The 15,211-nt window shown below is 47.6% G+C and overlaps 2 protein-coding genes across 2 annotated transcripts in view; one reads left to right on the top strand and one right to left on the bottom strand.

Moving 5' to 3' along the window:
* Positions 1-15,211, bottom strand: part of ABCC10 (ATP binding cassette subfamily C member 10) — a 140,611-nt gene that overhangs the window by 14,149 nt on the left and 111,251 nt on the right. Inside the window, exons 19-22 of the mRNA XM_063441971.1 lie at positions 7,323-7,576; positions 6,777-6,922; positions 6,605-6,702; positions 6,363-6,475 (exon numbers count right to left, since the gene is read on the bottom strand). Coding sequence (XP_063298041.1) covers positions 6,363-6,475; positions 6,605-6,702; positions 6,777-6,922; positions 7,323-7,576 — 611 coding nt within the window. The remainder of the gene's footprint in view (positions 1-6,362; positions 6,476-6,604; positions 6,703-6,776; positions 6,923-7,322; positions 7,577-15,211) is intronic.
* Positions 1-15,211, top strand: part of LRRC73 (leucine rich repeat containing 73) — a 347,986-nt gene that overhangs the window by 303,135 nt on the left and 29,640 nt on the right. The window lies entirely within an intron of this gene.

The raw sequence follows: 15,211 nt of genomic DNA, 5'->3' as shown, positions 1-15,211 counted from the left end.
TTGTTGGAGGCGACTTCAACGCAGCTCCGTGTCCGGCGGTGGATAGGGGCCCATGCAAGGGCCTCCCTCGATCCCATGGGAGAGGGGGACAGGATAAGCTGTTATATAACTTTGTTCAGCGCACAGGCCTCCTGGATATTTGGAGAGCGCATCATCCTGACGAACGGGACTATACTTTTTACTCTGCTCCCCACGATACCTACTCGAGGATCGACCTCTTCCTAGTGAACTCCCAAGTGGTACCTAAGACCTCTGGCTCTACGGTGGGATCGATAACTTGGTCGGACCACGCAGAGGTAACATTGACCTTGGATAAATTGTGCACGGCCTCTCCATGGTCTTGGAAATTAAACACTTCCCTGCTCCAGGACCCGATCCTGGTGGAGAGAATTAGGGGGGAAATAACCGAGTATTTCGCTAGAAATGCTGAAGTGGGCGTCCGCCCATCCACGGTGTGGGCGGCGCACAAGGCGGTTATCAGGGGTATTTTGATTCGGGAGGCCACGCAAATAAAAAAGAGAAAGTCTCAACGTTTGGCTTCACTCCTAGAGGCCTTGGGTAGGGCAGAAACTGCCCACAAACAAAGTACTTCACCTGACACCTTGGCTGCCGTTAAAACTTTAAGGGCGTCCATACGCGAAACTCTCCTCGACGAGACAGCTAGGGCTATTGTATGGTCCAAGCGGACCTTTTACGAAAAAGCGAACAAGATGGATACGCTATTGGCAAGGTCTCTCAGGCCGAGGCAGAGAAATACGCACATCACGAACATTAAGGATGCCTCGGGCACGTCCCATACAGATCCCACTAAAATTGCCCGAGTTTTTACGGACTATTATTCCCAACTATATAATCACTCTGGGGGGGCTGGCGACGACCCCTCTAGGGGGATTGCTAACACTCGGTCGTTCTTGTCCCGTCTGTCCCTCCCGACTTTACGGGATACGGACTCAGAGGCCCTGGGATCACGGATCTCGGCTGAGGAGATAAACGCGGCTATCTCCTCGTTGAAAGGCAATAAGGCCCCGGGCCCTGATGGCTTTGAGGGGGGCTACTATAAGATCTTTCGGGAAGAACTGACTCCCCATTTGGAACGGTGGTTCAACGATCTATTGGAGGGGGGCGCACCGGATAGGGACATGTCATTGGCTGATATCGTTCTTCTGCCGAAACCAGGTAAGAATGGCATGGTCCCGGAAAACTTCCGCCCTATCTCCCTGATCAATCATGATTGCAAGATGTTGGCGAAAGTTTTAGCCCATAGGCTGAACCCCTTATTGTCGCGCCTGATACATCCGGATCAAGTAGGCTTCATCCCGAGCAGACAACTATATGAAAATACTAGGCGCAATGTGGATCTCATCTGGCGGCAATCCGCTAGGGACATTCCAACATTGATACTATCGCTCGACGCCGAGAAGGCGTTTGATAGGGTGAAGTGGCCATATCTGTTCGAAGTGCTTCGACATCTCAGGTTCCCGACCACGTTTATAACCGCGATCAAAGCCATGTACACGGATGTTCGGGCACGGGTCAGAATAGCGGGGGCCAAATTGCTGCCTTTCAGTTTGGGGAACGGAACCAGGCAGGGCTGCCCTTTGTCGCCCCTGCTGTTCGCCCTCTCACTGGAACCCCTTCTGCAGGCTATAAGGGAGACCGCGGATATCAAAGGGGTTGTGGTTGGAGGGCAGGAGTACGTCGTGTCGGGTTTTGCAGATGACATCTTGCTAACCCTGACTAACCCACTGGAATCCATGGAGGCACTGGCTATTCTGCTGGACGAGTATAGCGGAATTGCCGGCTATAAGGTAAACATGGCCAAATCAAGCGTGCTTCCGGTGAGGGTAGGAGATGCGGAACTGAACATTATAGGACGTACATATAAAATACGTATAGCGAAAGAGTTCATTACATACCTGGGAGTCCGACTTACGGCGGACCCTTCTCAACTGTTCCAACAAAACTACGTTCCCATGCTGCGCACTCTGATAGACGATATGGAGAGATGGGTGGATAAGCCGATCTCTTGGATTGGCAGAATACACTCAGTAAAGATGAACGTTCTCCCCCGAATCTTGTTCCTGTTTCAGGCACTCCCGGTCCGACTGACTAAAGCGGACTTGGGAGCACTTCAGAAGGCTGTGGGTAAATTCATCTGGCAGAATAGGAACCATAGAATCTCGCGCAACGTTCTATATAGGGCGAAAACGAGGGGAGGTTTGGGGCTGCCAAATTTTTATTTTTATTACCTAGCGGCCCAACTGACCCAGGTAGCTATGTGGCACTCCCCTGTGGGGGAGAGGCGATGGGTCGATTTGGAATCCACTCTTCTGGGTGCTGATTTGCCGCAATTCTACATGTGGGTCCCTCGGGACCGTAGACCACCGGCTCGTATCGCGTGCCCAGCTATCAATAACTCTATAAAATTGTGGGATGCAGCAGCTTCAAAGTATGACCTGTCCCCCCTAATATCCCCTTTGGCTCCTTATTTGAGGAATACGGCATTCCCCCCCGGAATGGAGGCACGGGATTTTAAGGGGATAGAGAGTACTGGGGTACAGAGGTTTTACCAATTCTTTGAGGGCGGTTCGTTTGTAACATTTGAGGAATTGCAGTCCCGCACCCCCCTACGTCCGTCTGATTTTTTTCGATACCTCCAACTGAGGGATTTCGCTCAGACTCCGGAGGTGAAAACAGCTGCATTGACCCCGCCCACGTTTTTTGAGCGGTTATGCCTAAAAGAACGATTCCCGAAAGGTTTAATCGCAATTTTGTACGCGCATATCAGTACGACTACGACGGAGTGGGGGGATCTCACTTATACTGCCCAATGGGAGGCGGACCTGGACGAGGAGTTGGAGGGGGTCGAGTGGCAGGAGATTTGGGAGGCCGCGGCGACCTCGTCGATGTGTGTCTCCGTGCAGGAGCAGGCTTATAAGACCATGTTTAGATGGTACACCACTCCGGTAAAGCTCTGCAGGATGCATAGGGTGCCTTCCGATTTGTGTTGGAGAGGTTGCGGTCAGAAAGGGACGTACCTTCATATGTGGTGGGATTGTCCAGAGGCGCAAAAATTTTGGAAACTAATCACGGACCTGCTAAGGGATATATTTGATAGAGAGGTCCGACTGGACCCCTGGGTCTTCCTTCTGGCCAGGTCCATGGATGACTGGACTAGGTCGGAACAGAAATTAATACTTAAGGTGAACCTAGCTGCTCGGAGAGCTTTAGCTCAGGTCTGGCTACAGAGGGAGATCCCTTCGATGGACCTAGTTCTCCAAAAGATTAGGGATAATTTCCTGATGGACAAGCTGACGGCGCAGGTCAGGGGTACGCTCTCCAGATTTGAAAAGGTCTGGGGCCCGTGGATGGAGAGTGGAGTTGGCAGCTAGGGATGGGGGGGGAGGGGGTTTCCCCCGGCTCTCTGTCTCTTCTGCCGGCTGCTTTGCTCAAGCTCTTGATAAGCCCATCCTGCGGTCTGGCGTGGAGACGAGCGGAATAGGCGGACTACCCCTGCGCAACGGTATGTCGTATCACGGGCGTGTTGTCGTTTATCCTTAAGTTGCCGTTGTAGGTCTGTGACGAGTGGCCCTCTTGAGGGCGTGGCGATTGGTTCCCTGTCATTCCCCCTCCTGTCCCTCTCTTCTCCCCTTACTACCTTCCTGTTTTTTATCCCTCCCTCTCCTTCTTTTCTCTGTTCTTTCTAGGAGTTATGTGTACCTCTATGTTTCCTCACATAACCTTTCACCCGGATCTGACTGATGCTGGCGTCTAACTATCGCCGAGTAGGGGGACACTCCCTCGCATACGTAGAGTCGCAGGCGGTGCTGACGTGGCGCTCTGGGCTCGATGCAAAAGGTGTAGGCTCCCCCAAACATTATACTCCTGCCTGTATTATATATAGGACACTACATGTAGACGCTTCATATGAGAATTCTTGATTTGTTGGCTAGTCAGATCTCGGCTCTGTCCTTTTTTATCTCATCCCTCTTAGTTAAAAACCTGGCGGGGCACTAATAAAGCAAGGAATGTGGCGGTTTGTACATGATAGACCTATGCGTTTGGAGAATGACTAAGTTTACTTTATACTCTTACCTCGCTTGTACAATTTTGAAAGTATTTTATGCTATTTGTGTCTTACTGCATTATAATGTTTGCATTCTTTTTGGTGTACTGCCTTGAAATAAATAAAGAATTAAAAAAAAAAAAAAAAAAAAAAGGCCAGTTGTGGCTCCATTAAAATCAGTCTTACTTTTACCCTTAACAGGGAACTGCTTCAAGCTATACCGGCTTCTCTACTTGGATGACTACTTGGAATGCTGTAACACAACTCACACTTTGGAGAACGACGTCTGTGGCGGTGGATACCCCTCTACTAACCGGTGTGACAGCTACAGCGTGTTACTCTTAGTGCAGTGAGTTTTGTGATAGTGTGTGAGTCACAGTGCAGTGTGTTCTGTGATGGCGTGTGTTACAAGCTGCCATTTTTAACTGGCTCTTTAAATGACAAATTGCCCTGCTTCCCTGGGTTGTGGAGAAGCCTATTTGCCAGCCTCCTTCCTCATGACTATGGTCCCCGGGAGATTGTGCCTCTGAAAACGTATGGACTTTTATTGGGTGTGTATGGCCCTTTAAGAACCGTCTGGGGACATATTGTGACTTTGTTGAACAATACCCCTTTAAGACTATGTCCCCAGACCTGTAAAATAACTTGTTCCTGGCTTTCTCCCACTTGGTTCAGTAAATGGGGCTTACTGAACCAAGTACCACACAGGCGGACCACCCAAAAGTGGAAGTGTGCAGGCAATTTACCTCCCAGGCTGGGAGCCTGCTGAAGGTAAATTGCCGAATGCTGGGTGGCCGCCGTTCGTGCAAACAACACGTGGTGGCGGCCATCTTTGTTTATTCGAACGAGGTCAGCGGTATGTGTAGCCAAATCCATGGAACTGAGATCGGCGACACATTTCACCAAACACCGCTGACCCTTACCTTCTCCTACACTGAACTTTCAGCAGCACAGACTAAGTCCCGTTCGAAGATTCGAACGCACGTTCGAATGGGACTTAGTAGTTTTTTCAGTGTTTTTTCGGCCATAAAGGACTTCCGTCTAACTTTTTATCCACTGGAGGGATTTGTGTGATTTTTGGTTATGTTTATATTTAAAGTATGCTGATTCTAAATATGGAGATTGGATGTATGGTTTTAAAGTTACAGTGTATGTGTAAAACATTTTTTTCCTGCCTGTGATAATTATGTTAAGTATTGTGTACCATAATTATATCACAGGCAGAGGGGAGGATTTAGTGTGTAATTGCTGGGACTGTTTTCTGTAATGTACGTATGTGATTGGTTGTTTTGTAACACCCTGTGGGTGGTCCTATCTAAGGGGATCCTGCATAAAAGAAAGCCCTTTGGGTGCCAATAAACAGAATGACTTGACCCTCTAACTTGCAGCCTTGACTCATGTTTGTAGGGGACAGCTATAATCACTACAGGGATTGCTATACTCTTCAAACTCCCTTAGCTACTGAGCTCTTGTAAGAGCTCTTGTTCCTGATCCTGCTTCGCTCTACAGAAGGAAGAGGTTCACCTACTGGAACCTGGAGCCTGGTCATAGGTCCAGGGTGGATAGCAGACGGTGAGATCCTAGCCCAGCAGCGGCGGTTTGTGGAGTCTGCAGTACTTATGGTGTCTACGCAGTAGTTATGGTGTCTACGGTGCTGATGGTCCTTTGGTGAGCGCTAGGAGCATCCTTTCTACTGTCCAACTTCCAGCCAGCCTGGAGGCAACCGTAACAGCGTGTGACTCACAGTGCAGTGTGTTCTGTGATGGCGTGTGACTCACAGTGCAGTGTGTTTTGTGATGGTCCATAAGTCACATGGCAGTATGGTCTGCAGGGGGATATAAGTCACGGGCAGTGTGGTCTATGATGGGATATGTCATAGGGCAGTAGGGTCTGTGATGGGATATGTCATAGGGCAGTGTGGTCTGTGATGGGATATGTCATAGGGCAGTGTGGTCTGTGATGGGATATGTCATAGGGCAGTGTGGTCTGTGATGGGATATGTCATAGGGCAGTGTGGTCTGTGATGGGATATGTCATAGGGCAGTGTGGTCTGTGATGGGATATGTCATAGGGCAGTGTGGTCTGTGATGGGATATGTCATAGGGCAGTGTGGTCTGTGATGGGATATGTCATAGGGCAGTGTGGTCTGTGATGGGATATGTCATAGGGCAGTAGGGTCTGTGATTGGATACAAGTCACAGGGCAGAGAGCATATGCGTTGGGAGGAGTAGTAAAGGTGCATTCCTTTATTTGTTACTATTGAGGTGTGCAGGGTCTTGAGGAGGATTTGGGGTACCTGTGCGCTATTGTTAGCACGGTGCGCTCTTGGAATCTCTTCCGGATTGTCTTTTGCAGTAACTTATCAGTATGATGATCGACACTCGCTGTAGCCTCATCGATGCAAAGGATCTGAGACAGAATGAAGTTTGATTATCTGACAACTATGCCAACAACCCTTGTCCTCCCATCAAACTAACAAAGCCCAGCCACTCTTTTCCACTAGAAGACTCTGCCAGCGGCACAACTGTAAGCCCTTACCTTGGCCTGCGTTAGCAAGGCTCTGGCTAGGCACAGCAATTGCCTCTGCCCAAGAGAAAAATTCTTCCCTCTGTCACCAACATCTGCATCCAATCCTCCTGCAGGAAACAAAAAATTAGGATGTGGGAAGAGACGAAAGCATTGTCAGCAGGCACCTGTTCAGCATGCTTACCGATCCGTGACACCAGACCACGCAAGTGGCACTGTTCCAGAACATCATGCAGATCCACATCTGAGTGACGGGACATGGGGTCCAGGTTCTCGCGCACACTCCCACTGAACAGAAAGGCATCCTGAGGAATGATGGCAAGTCTGGATCTGGAGATTGTCAGAAAACAAAGAAAGGAGGTGAGAGACACTGAATAGATGGGTAACATGTCTGGATTAGGGCATCATGAGTAAGATCAGAGGGGAGAGACATTGAATAGATGGGGAACTTGTCTGGATCTGGCCATCACAAGTAAGATCAGAGGGGAGAGAAATTGAATAGAAAGGTAATTTGTCTGGATTTGGGCATCGGGGGACCCAAAAGGGTGGGGGGGCACCCAAAGACCTTATAGAGCCAGGAAAACGAGTTTGTTTTCCTGGCACTATAGTGGTCCTTTAAGCTAAAGTTGTTCAGGTGAGTATAGTGTCCCTTTAAGAAGTCCATGCACCCATGGAAGGTACTTAAAATCATTTGATGTTTAAATGTCACAGTTTCAGTCAATACTCTTACCTTAGTGAATCCAAGTTGAGCGGCCGAGTGGGCAAATTATCAATCAGAATAACGCCAGAATTGATCTCCATCATCCGAAATAACGCCAGGAAGATGCTGGACTTTCCAGAGCCTGTCCTTCCCACAACGCCTATCTTTTCTCCAGGGTGAATGGTGAAACTCACACCGTCGAGTGCATTGGGGAGGTCTTGGCGATAGCACAAAATCACATTTCTGAACTCAATGCTGCCTTTACTGGGCCAGTCTGATTCCACCTGAAAGACAAGACAGTGATTGTTTCTGCAACATAAAACTAATGTATCTTCATCGGAGACTGCAGTGCCTGAAAACAGCGACTTGTTTTACACACTGTAACAAACCACCTCTTTTACCGGTAGGATTTTGTCACAGATCTTACGGTAACCACAGCCTTCTAGGGTAATCAAAGTCCAGGACACATCCAGCTCAGTTTTTCTGATTTATTTGGTGCAAAATATACAGGTGCGTCAAAATAAAATAAACAAAACAAAATCCCTTGCTCTTGTTTGAGCACTTACTAAACACAGTAATAACTATCTGGAATTAGGGATTATTCTAGCCTCGGTGAGGGAATAATCTAAATTTTATTAAAGACAGGAGGCGAATATTTGCTTTACCTTCTATACTAAAAAAAACCTACAGCAGCAAAGAAACAGTTAACAAAACTTTTCAAAACAACCAATCAGAACAAAATAACAGCAATATAAAACCATTTAGGCAGAGAGCAAGGAAACCAACGAATCCACCCTGTAGCAGGCACTTCCAGAGAGACAATCGTCAAAACTGTAGCGGTTACCCTGTGTAGCAGAGGGGTTTCAACCGCTGGAGGGTGTTCTTTTCCCGATCAGTGAGGAGGATTCTCAGCATCCAGTCGTGTTCCAAGGGAAGAAGCTCTTACAAGAGCTAGTGTGAATAGCTGTATAGCGGTTACCCCCAATAAGAGACAGGACTCTAGATTGAGGGTGAAGTAGAACTGAAGTTTAATGACAGGGACTCTGCTTTTATGCAGTGCTCCCCTGCAAGGGAGACGCCCACAGACAATTAGGCATTAACCAATCAGACAACGGTTACATCCCACAGATTCCCTCCCCTCTGCTTGGGAGATAATTGAGTTTCTTACTGTATCTACTCAATTATCTCCAAGCTAAAACTTATGAATTTTTATACATTTTTATAACTTTATGGTTTTGTATCACACATAAATAAAACTTATATTTTTATGAACCACACAACTTGGGGACAAACATATAAAAAATTCGTACAAATCCGTTCAGGGGTTCCAGAGATATTGAAAAAGTCTCTTTGGACCGACCGCACGCCTGTTTGCATGCCCAAAACAGTTCCACAGATTCAGGCTGTGTGGTTGGTCTATTTCTGCCCTGAAAATTGACAACGTCCCGTCCGAAGGTGGCGTTTGAATAGTCGAACGCACTTCGACTTCTGTCGAAGCGTCGAAGTAGACCAGGGTTAAACTCTTGGTGCCACTCGAGTGGCAGTCTATAGTCCCATTCGAACGGGTGTTCGAATCTTCGAACGGGACTTAGTCTTTAGCCGCGGTGTCGAAGTGTAGGGGAAGGTACAGGTACAGACCGTGTTCGACTGCATTAAAATGGCCACCGCCACGTGTTCGACTGTCTAATGGCGGCCACTTCGACTACTTCGGCTGTATCCGAAGTGCCATAGCAAATGTACCCATTCCTTGCACAACACAATTAAAGGGCCAGAAACAGTTTTTGTCTTTAAGTGCAAGGCAAGGTGGATGATGGGACATCTTAGAATAAAACAAAGGGTAGAGGTTCCCAGGTAACATGGACGTTGGCTGCTACAACATAGATTGCAGATCCAATGTAAAACAGGGAGATCTGTTACAAAAACCAGAGGGAAAACAGATTACACTGCAAGAAACAGAAAAGAAACATTGTGAAAGTAAACTCTCAAAGCAAGATGTCATATCCATACAATATCACTTGCACATTATAGTACATGATGAATAAAACGCACACAGACAATCACCACTGTATAATAGAAATAAATCTTTATCATACAAGACCATGCATTTACAAAACATTACAATATCCCCTAGGTATTCCCTCACCGAGGCTAGAATAATCCCTGATTTTATGGCAAGACAGGAGGCTTCATATATGCAATTTTAAACGCCCAAACATAAAAACCAGAAGCAATGTGAGATTGAGGACGGAAATAAAAAGGAAAACTGAAAACCGACTCCCTAGGCCAAACAGCGGTGCAGAGAAAATCCAGAAGGAACCCAATGGCGTCTAAAGCTGCTGAAGTGGCAGCACCCCGAACCAAATGTGTCCCAAAGGAATTTGCAAAGCCAGCCGATGAGAGAATCCACCAAATCCAATGACCGAGCGAAGGTGCAGAAACAGCCCTAAACGGTCGTACGTAGAAATCAACAGCTGTCCATGAGTAGAAGGACTAAAGGACGAGGTCCTGGATCTACACGATCGTGGACAACGTGCCATACAGAGACGGGCCTATCTGGAGAATAGGGATATGACACAGAAGACAAATAGAATTTGAATTGTGCGGAATAGAAGCAGACACACCGGACGGTGAGAAAGAAAAAGATACTACGTCAAACCACGAACATCAGAACATGACGAAAAAAATACAAGACGTAGCGGGAGAGCCGGTTGAGCAAAAAAGCTGTCGCAAAGACAAATCCTTGTCATCAGGCCACTCCTCAAGGAAACACAGAACAAGCGATACAACTTAAACTGAGTAATAGCAAGAGGTAGGGCTCCCGTAAGGCATACCCCTTGAAGTAGACTGCAGACAAAGGGGTCCTTACCAATGCCAGAATCTTGAGACAGGCACATGAGTCGTCAAACTAGCTGACCTAAGATGTAAACTTACCCTGAGAGGACAATTCAACCAGGCCATTGAGAACAGCCATTATAGAGACCGTAAAAGGGATCCAAACATCTCTCCAGACACCAGTCATGCCAGGATTCCCTTGTGGATCCCACAGGGGACACCTAGAGACAGGGAGTAGTAGAGGGCCTTCCCACGACAACTCCAGCAAGAGAGGGAATCACGGTTAACTCCTCCAAAGTGGTGTGACCAGGCGAAACGACACTCCCAGAAGTTCGGTCTGACGCAATGTGTCCTGTATAAAAGTAGGACGCATACGCCCCCTAAGGAGGCCAATCTTGGAGAACGCGTCCGTCGCCTCGCTGAGGGTCAGAAAAACCAACTGAAGAACCACTCTGTTTGACGGTTTGCACTGGATGCAATCAGTCCAGTACTCGAGACGCCGGAGGGTGAAGAAACAAATTGTTGGCATCTCTCCAGTGCCGGGATAACCGGTCCGCTACATGATTGTCTCGTCCCGCAGACATTCTGCCACATGTGACGAATACTTGTCTAGACAGTATCGATAGAGATCTGACAGCAGTCTGGAGAGGACAACCGGGAAGTCGTCCATGCCAGGAGGCAGCGAGCAGTAATTCTTCCCCTGGGGGAGCTGCGAATGGCGAACACACCTGCAAGTAGTTCCATACAGTTGACGTGAAGAGCTCTCTCTTCTGGAGTCCAGAGTCCTCCAGTCATCACGCCATCGCAAGTAACGCCCCAGTCCATACAGCCGGCGTCAGAGTCCAGGACGAAGTCTGGTTGGGGTCCAAAAATGTTGCCAGTCCAGGTCCCCATATGTCGAAGTCACCAATGAAGTTCTAAATGAGCTTCATCCAAAAGCCACATGACCAGGTCGCACAAGGCCGAAGACCTGAGATAGCGAGCCGTCAGGCGTTGGAGTGTCTGATAGTGCATGGAGGATGACAACCAGCATATCGACCGGGTTAGGTCCCTAAGTGTGACCCACAGGTTGCGGGGCATGCGTCTGATATCCTTCTTGTGACGGACATCGGAAGGTGGAGCACCGCCTGGACCGAATATTCCACGAAATCCAGAAACTGGACAGACTGAGAGTGAGTCAGATCCAATATGTCCACGTTGATGGTGAAATCCATGCAGACTTCCCTCAGATCCAGTTGAGACTTCCCTCGCTGAACAGGTCACCAAGGAGATGGGTGCCCTCCGTCTTGAAGTGTCAACAGACGACATATGCATTGAGGGCATGCAGAGTGAGAACAGGGCAGGAGTCCACTCCCCTGCACCCTTGACCAGCAGGGGCAAACTTCAGGGTGAAACGGAATGGACGCCTCTTTGGCCATGCGTATCGGTCATGGAGCGGTGATCTATGTCCGAGGTTCAACAAAATTGATCCTGAATCCGGACACGGTCTGAGAGACATTTGTGGCTAGTTGAGAAACGTATGAATGGAAACGTGTCGGCTCAATTTGTTCGTGAAGGCAACATTGGAGAGCAAACCCAGTACCTTGGATGCCAAATCCGTCAACCTGCTGTCCAGCTTGGACAGTGACCGCTTTGCGGCGTTCGGGGGTAGAGTCAAATAGGCGATTCCTTATAAACAACCTCGGGCCCATTCACAATGGAGAGTTTGCGGGGTCCTTTTCGGACTCAGTCATGAAAAACTGATCATCTTGTTTAACTTCTCTGTCAGTTCCCTCTTCATCTGTGGGAGTGCCATGGCCCTTCCAAGGTGTCGTGCGTGTGGAGGCCATATCCACGGAGCAGAGGGAATCCCCGAGTCGGAGCCACGAGCACCTGAGGTGCCTGGTGCAGAGTCCAGGGTGGCCGGTGAAGTGTTACCCTGTAGAGGACAGGCCCAGAGACCTTGGGTACGGGAATGTGTTCAGTCAGCCGTGACTGTATCACTGCCATAGAGGTAACACTGTCGGTGTGGTACCTGGTGCGGCCAGCTTGGGGTCACCCAGCGTGCAAAAGGGGGTCACCCAACAAGCAAAAGCATATCATGCAGTATAGGTCAGCAGGGGAGGGGGTCACCCTCAGCATGAACATAGCAGGACATTGTAGGTACAGCAGTGCCGTAGGCAGTAGGGGTCAGTCGTATTATGAATATAACAAGACACTGCAGATCCAGCAGTGCAGACTGCAGGAGGGGGGGCGCGCTCATATAACCATAACCGGACATTGTAGGTCCAGCAGTGCAGTAGGTAAGAGGGGGTCACCCTCAGTATGAGTGTTATAGGAACCTGTAAATACAGCAGTGCAGTCAGCAGGAGGGGGGTCACCCTCATTATGGACATAACAGGACACTGCTGGTCCGGCAGAGTAGTCCACAGGAGTGGAGCAGGACACTGTGAGAACAGCAGCGCAATCAGTGGGAGGGGTACCCTCCTTATGGACATAACAGGACGCTGCAGGTCCAGCAGTACAGACTGCAGGAAGGGGTCACCCTCAGTACGATAATAACAGGACATTGAAAGTACGGTAGTGCAGTCAGCAGGAGAGGGTCACCGTCAGCATTAATCAATAGGACACTAGAGCCAGCAGGGTATTCACCGGTAGCCGTGATGTCAGAGGTAGGGGGTCACCCAACCCACAATAGTGCCACATGCCCATTAGTATGGCCCAGTAGAGAGCAGTATAAACAGGGCGGTGCCCCAGAAATGTAGATGGGGCGGGGGGGGGGGGGGGGGTCACCCCCTGTAATGATAGGGCTGTATGGGGAGCCAGTTAGCCCCCCTGAGGAGTAGAAAGGAGTGACAGGACAGATGGGTGTAAGTCAGGGACAGATCCTGTCCATCCAGAATCCACTTACATATTGCATCATGTTTATTACAGATTGCAACCTGGCTAACCACATCTACAAACCACCCAGGTTTGTAGATACAAAGCAATAGCTTAAAATCAGCCTTATTTGGATACACTGTTGAAGTAGGGGAGACACAGAGAGAGGGAAGGCTGGCCACATGGACAGCAAACAGCAGGGCAGCGCAGTGAGTGAGACTGGGCTGCCCGGAACGCATGGAGTCCACACGGCTCGAAAAACGCCCGCCGCGGCTCCAACAAAATTGCTGACGTGTCCGCAAAAACAAGCGCAGCCTACTGCGCGTTATTCGCGCAGCACTGCCGCGAGTGAAAAACAGCTCGGTAAGCAGCCAGGGGCTGCAGGGAGCAGCTGGGGAAGAGTGTGGGCGACAGAGCCCACTAGGGAACAGGGTATGGAAAAACCCCAAAACCCCATAACAGGGAGCAGAGCACCCATTCCACAGGCAGCCCAGTAAAGTAACCCAGCAAATAAACAGCATAAAGCAACCCAGCAAATAAGTATCATGTAGGAGAAAAAACAACCCAGAGCAGAGAAATCTCTGAGTTGGTGAGTGCTCACCTGGAGGGAGCAGCAAAGAGGAAGTGGGAGGGTCTGCCTAAGTGGTTTTATACTGCTGTTGCTTTGTTCTGATTGGTTGTTTTGAAAAGTTCTGTTAACTATTTCTTTGCTGCTGGAGGTTTCAGTAAAGAAGGTAAAGCAAATATGAAGCCTCCTGTCTTGCCATAAAATTGGGTGGCTTTCCCACTTACCAATTTACAATAACAAAATATCGCTGCAAGACACACCATTCCTCTGGCTCTTTCTCCCTCACTCTGCAGCAGGCTGATCACTTCTTTTAAAAGCCTATCTGCTAATTGACCAGCTACAGGTGAGTGTCAATTAGTTCCCATCTCTGGAACTCCTAAGGTATATACACGTCCTGGTCTGGCTGTTATATAGCAACTAGTGCTATTGGAGTACTGGCCCACCCTGCTCTCCAAATGCTGCGCCACAGGGACCCTTACCATGGTTTGCAGAGTACCAACAATGTATCTTGCAAACCTGGGCGCATTTAACCCCTTCACGACTGGTGACGGTTCAGGACCGTCATCGGTATTTTACCATTGACGACCGCTGACGGTCCTGGACCGTCACAGCGGTATTATGTACTTACCCGATCGCCGTCATTCCTCCGGCGGCGATCGGCGGTGCTCCTGGTGTGAGGAGACTGCCTGCAGCCCAGGCAGTCTCCCCTCTGCGAATTAGGACCCCGGGGGCCATGTGATCGCTCAGAGCGGTCACATGGTCACAATAGGTGTCCTAGTGTCTGCCTGCAGGGGGACTGTCTGTGCTGACAGGCAGTCTCCCTGCAAGTGTAAAATAAAAAAAATAAAAAATGTTAATGGTAATAAATAATCATTATATATGTAAAGTCATACTAAGTGTATTTTTAGATTATTATATATATAATATAAAAATACACTTATAATTAAATTACACACGTATATATAATATATATAATTACTATATATATTATATTATTATAAAATACAAATAAGTAAATTAAATTAAAAAAAATTAAAAAAAAAAAAAATTATATATCTATATGAAATTTTATTCTAACTGTATTGTGATATATATATATATTTTTTTTATTAAAATACACTTAAAATGAAATTGTGTATATATATATATATATATATATATATATATATATATATAAATAAAAATAATACGAAATATACATATGTCCATATACAAAAATCACATAAATAATTATATAAATATACTGTATTTGTATATATATTTAAATTCTACGTGCGTATTTATGTAATATTTTTACATAATTAAGTAATTTTATTGATGGCAATTTGAGGGACCTGCCTGACAACCCAGGCCAAAAGTCCAGAGAATTTAATTTGCTAGCACTGTATTTTACACCATAAAACCTGTACATGAGGGGTACTGTTTTACTCGGGAGACTTCGCTGAACACAAATATTAGTGATTCAAAACAGTAAAACATATCATAGTGATGATATTGTCAGTGAAAGTGACTGAGCGCTTTTAAAATTACCCGGACTGAACCCAATATCAATTAAGTCATCATCCTTGTCTGCAGTAATAGTAGGCTCCTCACTAGTTAGAGCTGGGTTATCTCCTATTAATACTGGTTTAGGGCAGTATCTTTTACTTTTCCTTATTTG

Source organism: Pelobates fuscus, chromosome 2 (assembly GCF_036172605.1).
Source record: "Pelobates fuscus isolate aPelFus1 chromosome 2, aPelFus1.pri, whole genome shotgun sequence".
NCBI lineage: Eukaryota > Metazoa > Chordata > Amphibia > Anura > Pelobatidae > Pelobates > Pelobates fuscus.
Note: the sequence above shows the minus strand (reverse complement) of the source record. Positions and strands in the feature narration are given on the sequence as shown.